Source organism: Microcaecilia unicolor, chromosome 7 (genome assembly GCF_901765095.1).
Source record: "Microcaecilia unicolor chromosome 7, aMicUni1.1, whole genome shotgun sequence".
Lineage (NCBI taxonomy): Eukaryota > Metazoa > Chordata > Amphibia > Gymnophiona > Siphonopidae > Microcaecilia > Microcaecilia unicolor.
In genome coordinates this window covers 252689273-252696573 of record NC_044037.1, presented here as the reverse complement: position 1 = coordinate 252696573, position 7301 = coordinate 252689273, and the positions used below count along the sequence as shown (strand labels likewise).

The following is a 7301-nucleotide window of genomic DNA, read 5'->3' as shown; positions in this document are numbered from 1 at the left end:
TTGCAATAAATTAAATAAATTAAATATATATATAGCTTCAATATACTCAGAACACAAAGAGACCGTATTTTTAGCTTCAAAAAAGGTTGATTTAATATACAATTGCACACGAGAGGTAGGTATTAAGAGGAATCTTTACAGATAATCTGTGCATAAAAATAGAACAAAGTAGCAGGTAGATCAAAAGTTATGTTACTTACAAGTCCTTGTTACACAGTATGAACAGCATTAGGTAAGCACATGTTTTAGGAGCAAGGCATCAGCGGACCCCAAAGAGAGCAGCAGTTTCCAAGAGAGGCAGGTTTGCAGAGGAGGCAGGTCCCAAGAGGAGGCAGGTCCCAAGAGCGGCAGGTGACAGGTCCCAAGAGGAGGCAGGTTCCAAGAGAGCGAGCTGGGCTGTTTCCAGGCCTTTTATAATGTTAGCAGAGAAGCATGGTGTGTGCATGTCTTGGATATTTTGCAAGGCATTATGGTTAATGTAGTCTGTTCACATGACCACATTATAAGTCCTTCCTTTCTGCACATGTCTGGAAGCTGATGGGAGGGGCAGGTATACCTTTGACAAGCAAATGTCCTGTTTATGGTCTCCCCTCTGAAGTCTTTGTCTTCAATGGGTTCTCCAGACTCTGTGTCTCCTGGGTCTTTGGTTTTCAGAGATGTCCTGATGAGCGTCCAGGTACCCACCTTAGTCATGCTTTTGTTCAGTTCTTTTAGGTGGGAGGGCAGAGGAAGCTCTTTTGTGTTTGTTAAGTGTGTGTAGTTAACTTATTCCTGCTCTCAGAAGCTCCCAGAAAAAGGAATGGAGAGAGAGGGGCTTGAAATAAAACTATTCTCTCTGCTGCTGTGTCAAATATATATTTTTAAAAGATACACAAATATATTGCTGTATATATATCCAGCAAATATGCTACATATTTCAGTAATAAACTGATACCGTTACAATATCAGACTCTCACCACCTAACACATACATCTCCCGTGGATTTCTACTCCCTAAGTGCATCACTTTGCATTTCTTCGCATTGAATTTTAATTGTCAAACCTTAGACCATTCTTCTAGTTTCCGCAGATCCTTTTTCATGTTTTCCACTCCCTCCCGGGTGCCCACTCTGTTACATCTTAGTATCGTCCGCAAAAAGGCAAACTTTACCTTCTAACCCTTTGACAATGTCACTCACAAATATATTGAACAGAATCGGACCCAGCAGCGATCCCTGAGGCACTCCACTGCTCATCCGATCAAATTCCATTTACCACCACCCTCTGGCATCTGTCCATCAACCAGTTCCTAATCCAGTTCACCACTTCGGGTCCTATCTTCAGCCTGTCTAGTTTATTCAAGAGCCTCCTGTGGGGAACCGTGTCAAAAGCTTTGCTGAAATCCAAGTAGATTACGTCTATAGCACATCCATGATTCAATTCTCTGGTTACCCAGTCAAAGAATTCAATGAGATTCGTTTGGCACGATTTACCTTTGGTAAAACCATGTTGTCTCAGATCTTGCAACTTATTGGCTTCCAGGAAATTCACTATCCTTTCCTTCAGCATCGCTTCCATTACTTTTCCAATAACTGATGTGAGGCTTACCAGTCTTAGTTTCCAACTTCTTCCCTATCACCACTTTTGTGAAGAGGGACCACATCCGCTGTTCTCCACTCCCACGGAACCTCTCCCGTCTCCAATGATTTATTAAACAAATCTTTAAGAGGACCCGCCAGAACCTCTCTGAGCTCCCTCAATATCCTGGGGTGGATCCCGTCCGGTCCCATGGCTTTGTCCACCTTTAGATTTTTAAGTTGTTCATACGCACTCTCTTCCGTGAACGGTGCTCTGTCCACTCCATTCTCATTCGTGCTTTTGCCAGTCAATCGCAGTCCTTCTCCAGGATTTTCTTCTGTGAAAACAGAACAAAAGTATCTGTTTAGCAAATTTGCTTTTTCTTCATCATTATCTACATAGCGGTTCACAACATCTTTCAGTCTCACAATTCCCTTTTTAGTCTTCCTCCTTTCACTAATATACCTGAAGAAATTTTTGTCACCCCTCCTTACCTTTCTAGCCATTTGTTCTTCCGAAGACATAGGGTTATGAGCTGAGGCTTTATTTCTCCGTTTGCTCTCTTTTCTATTTCCTCTACCAGTCTGGGGGTAAATAAGTTTCACTCTCATTCACAGAAAAAGACTTTACTCCAGAGTTTATGCAAAAAAAAAAAAAACCTTTACTGAAGATTCTGCAACAGGAAGTTCAAATCCTCTTTTATGAAACAAACAGGCAAATTGTAATCAGACTTGACATCAGTATGTACATATTTACAACTCCTCCGTACCCATCTCTTTTAGGTGGAACAACCTAAGTCTGTGCCTGCAGCACTCGTGCAGCAAGCAGATCTTCCTTTGGACCAGACCTCCCTGCCTGTCCACACTCTCCTCCAAAGGAGTACCTTTGGCTCTGAACAGCTCTTCACGTTTCCTGCACCCAGGCTGGAATCCCCTATTTCCGACATGGAGCACTTCGCCTTCTCATGGTTAATGCTTTACTGGCAGAAACCCCTTCCTTGGTCAGCCTTAGTTTCTTGAACCTATCTAGGTATTCCCCCTCTTCACAAGGGTCCAGGTGGGAGTACAGGCAACCAAAGACCTCATGCAAACCCCAACACTAACATTTATTAACTCTAAACTCGTTCCCTGCTGTCATTCAACAAATATCTATATATATAAAACTCACCCTCAACGTTCTATTGGCTGCTGACATCACTGAAGCCAAGGTTCGTATGTTCGAAGCTCTGAAGCCTCGAAAATCACAGTCTGTGGGCCCCGCCCTCGCGTCAAACGTTATGACGTTGAGGGCGGAGCACATTCTCAGCTCCAACGTTGTAGTCCACTGTAGCTCTGCTCCGCCCTTGCGTCAAAACGCGATGACGTCGAGGGCGGACCACACGTTACTTCGCCAGGTCAGTGGGGTGGGGGAGCCTTCGGCGGAGGCTGCAGGGGGGCCGCCGACACACGGAGACACAAAGGGACGGAGGGGAGCCTTGCTAGCGCCCGTTTCATTGCGATTTGAAACGGGCCTTCGTTACTAGTACTCAATAAATTTCCCTCTGCAATTTACCCAGGAACCCAGCCCCTTGGGCTGGATCCTTTACCACCCACAACTTCAGAACCTTCCTCTCAGTAACTCTGGAGCGTTCTCTCACGATCTTTAGCAATCCCCATTACGGATTAGAAGTAGTTTATAGAGTGTAATTTGCAAAGCCATATCTAACAATGATATCTGTCTCCCTTTCTATGGAACAGGCATGAAGAAAGGTCCCAGTGCAGCTTTGAAAAACACTGCTGATGGATGTGTTTAAATTACAATTGTACAGTCTTAATTGATATATATTTCCTAGTCCTACTCCAAGAACATATGACATCAGTTACTTGAAAGACAACAGAGCCATGTTGGCAAGTAAATCAAAGAGTGAGATCCGAACTGAGCACAGAACATTGCAGGCACCAAGTACATGAGATAGGCAAGAAATGCATTCCTACGTCACAGTAATTACAAACTGCTAGCTGAATGTGTCGTTGGAGCATGCTCGCTGATCTCAACCTAAAGAAAAAAAAAAAGCTGTTTAAAATATCTGGCCACCAGATGTTGCAACAGTACTTAGGCAGCTGCTGACAAAGTTTTACTGCAGAGGGCTTTGCTCGGATTTCCTCACGCTGAAAAATGATACTGGTCGTTTTCCTCTTTGCTGTTCAGTGGGACAGGATTGCCAGCTGGGGTTTCAAGAATGGAATACTGCACAACTCCATCTGGTTAGGTGAGAAATATTCATTTTTTGGATACCACGTATGCCTTATTGATTGATTGTTTTATATTAGAAGTTTTGTATGGAATAACATTTATTGAGTATAGGTTTGAATACACAAGTCCAAATACAAACAGGGAATAAAATAAGTGAATATTCTTGAGGACAATGCAGTTATCTAGAAAGATGTATTTATTTTAGTTTTGTGATAAAATTATGTTCAATATCAATCAAATCATCAATGAGAAATTTAGGAGTCAAGATGGATTCTTATTTGTCTTTTCAAGAACAGATCAGCAAAGTTATTCAAGTATGTTGTTGTTATTATTTGAGATTAGTCATGAGATTAAAACCAGTGTTAAAACCATATGATTTCCAGGTTGTGGCTGAATGCTTGGTCTTGATGCGATTAGATTTTTGTAATGCTCTTTATTTAGGAATGCCTCAGTCTAGAATTCATACCTTACAGGTTATCCAAAACGCGGCTGCTCGTATGTTTTGTCAAATTGGAAGATTTGAACATATTACACTAGTGTTGCAACAATTACATTGATTACCTGAAAGGTATATAGGATACAAGATTGCAGTTTTGATGTATCAGAGTTTATTTTGTCCTGCGCCTATGTATTTGAGAAATGTAGTACAGCTTTATAAAGCTATCATTGAGATCAGATGTGGATAGAAGCTTGTGGTCCCAAGTTTTAAACAGATACATTATCCTGATAGCATAAAAAGTACTTTTTCCATTGCAGGTCTTTTGTTGTGGAATGCTCTCCCTGTTTTTTTTTTTTACGATTTTGTTCCTCCTTGTTGCAGTTTAAAAAGGTTCTAAAAACACATTTTTTTCTTGCAAGCTTTTATGGGAATTTAATGAGAAATCGATGCATCATTTTATGCCTGTGGTTAATTTATTGTATATAATTTATTTTGTGTGTTTTTATTATAAGCCGCTTAGTTCATTAGGCAGGGTATAAGTTTAAAAAATAAAGATATAAATAAAATACATATTTATTTGCTTAATTAGTATTTACCTCGCACCTTCCACTGGTAGCTCAAGGTGAGTTACATTCAGGTACGGCAGGTATTCCCTGTCCCCAGAGGGCTTACAATCTAAGTACATAAGTACATAAGTAATGCCATACTGGGAAAAGACCAAGGGTCCATCGAGCCCAGCATCCTGTCCACGACAGCGGCCAATCCAGGCCAAGGGCCTTTTTACTAAAACTTATGTGAAATGGAGAAATTATGGGCTGTACAATGCAATACTCTTCCTAAATGGGAAGCTATTTGGGAACCTTTTTAAAGTAATTGCTCTGTTTAAGTGTTTTAGGGGTTTGGGTGGGTTCGGGGGGGGGGGGGGATTTTCTCTGTATGTGTTCTGGGGGGTTTCAGAAAGGGGGGTGCTTACTATGTAAAACTGTTTTCAAAAAATTTGGAAGTTTGTGCTTGTGCCAACAATTACTATCTCTGACTTTGTTTCTAGTTGTTACTCAGCTTCATTGATCAGGGGTTAACTAGCATTGTATTCCTATCTGTTTGATGCCTCTTGATCTGTAAGCTTACTTTCAGGGGCATTTTTGAAAGAGAAGGGCGCCCATCTTCCAACACAAATCGGGAGATGGGCGTCCTTCTCTCAGGGTCGCCCAAATCGGCATAATCGAAAGCTGATTTTGGGCATCCTCAACTGCAGTCCATATTGGGGACGACCAAAGTTCAGGGGTGTGTGTCGGAGGCAAAGTGAAGGCGGGACTGGGGCATGCTTAAGAAATGGGCGTCCTCAGCTGATAATGAAAAAAAGAAGGGCGTCCTTGATGAGCATTTGGTCGACTTTACTTGGTCCATTTTTTTTCACAACCAAGCCTCAAAAAGGTGCCCAAATTGACCAGATGACCACCGGAGGGAATCGGGGATGACCTCCCCTTACTCCCCCAGTGGTCACCAACTCCCACGCTAAAAAAAAAATTAAAAAAATTTTTTTGACAGCCTCTATGACAGCCTCAAATGTCATACCCAGCTCCATGACAGCAGTATGCAGGTCCCTGGAGCAGTTTTAGTGGGTGCAGTGCACTTCAGGCAGGCGGACCCAGGCCCATCCCCCCCACCTGTTACACTTGTGGTGGTAAATGTGAGCCCTTCAAAACCCACCTGAAACCCACTGTACCCACATGTAGGTGCCCCCTTCACCCCTTAGGTCTATGGTAGTGGTGTACAGTTGTGGGGAGTGGGTTTTGGGGGGGCTCAGCACCGAAGGTAAGGGAGCTATGCACCTGGGAGCAATTTGTGAAGTCCACTGCAGTGCCCCCTAGGGTGCCCAGTTGGTGTCCTAGCATGTGAGGGGGACCAGTGCACTATGAATGCTGGCTCCTCCCATGACCAAATGCCTTGGATTTGGTAGTTTTTGAGATGGGCGTCCTTGGTTTCCATTATTGCCGAAAACTGGGGACGACCATCTCTAAGGTCGCCCATCTCAACATTTAGGTCGACCATCTCTAAGGTCGACCTAAATGTTGAGATTTCGGTCCCCAACCGTATTATCGAAACAAAAGAGTGCCGCAGTGATAATAGAGGTTTCCCCGCCCCTTCGCCGGGATGTCCTTAGAGATGGGCGCCCTTAGAGATGGTCGTCCCCATTCGATTATGCCCCTCCACATGATGTAATCTTATTTTTAAATTTTCAATAAAGAGTTCTAGAAATTAAAAAAAAGAAAAATTAGCGCATGCTAACAGAATTAGTGTGCACTATGGGACAGATTCTATAAATGGTGCTCAAAAATGGGTGCCAGAGAAGATCGGTGCTAAGTGTGATTCTATAAAGGGCATGCGACCTTTATAGAATCATGCTTAGCACAGATTCCTGCACCCTAACTTTGGGTGCCAGACTTATGCTGATACCTGATGTAAATGCTGGCCCCCAAGTTGGTCACACTGACCTATTATTCAGTAACAATGCATGCAACTTTTTGGAACACCCCTGACACATCCATATCTCTCCCATGGCCACGCCTCCTTTTGAAATATATGCTATGGAATGTAGGTGCCCAGCATTATAGAATACAGCTCAGCCAGATGCGCATGCAAATCCTAATCGGTGCCAAGTAATGTTAATAACTGGTTGTTAACACCCAATTATTGATGGTTAAGAGTTTGTTAGCCAATTAAGTTGCGTGTGCTTTTCGGGAGCATTCCCAAATCTGGGTACCATATGCAGAATCCAGGGGTATTTGATAAGAAGCCCATAGGTATAAAATGGACTTCTTAGCATTTAGCACATGCTAATTCCATTAGCACACACTAAGCTTTAGTAAATGGGCCCCTAGGTTTGTACCTAAGGTAATGGAGGGTTAAGTGACTTGCCCAAGATCTATAGCAGTGACAGTGGGATTTGAACCCTGCTCTCTCTGGTTCACAGCCTGCTGCTCTAATAATATTAATAGTTGGGTGCTGACCCCCACTGACAAAAATAGACCTGGATATTCAGTGCCAAGCTGTACAGACAGCAGCCACTGAGT

General features: G+C 42.9%; 1 protein-coding gene across 1 annotated transcript in view; it reads left to right on the top strand.

Annotated features, from left to right (window-relative positions):
- Positions 1-3603: 3603 nt before the first annotated feature.
- TNFAIP6 (TNF alpha induced protein 6) overlaps positions 3604-7301 on the top strand; it is a 53059-nt gene continuing 49361 nt past the window's right edge. The window contains 1 exon segment of the mRNA XM_030210510.1: positions 3604-3804. Within this exon segment, the coding sequence (XP_030066370.1) occupies positions 3711-3804 (94 nt within the window). The 5' untranslated portion in view covers positions 3604-3710.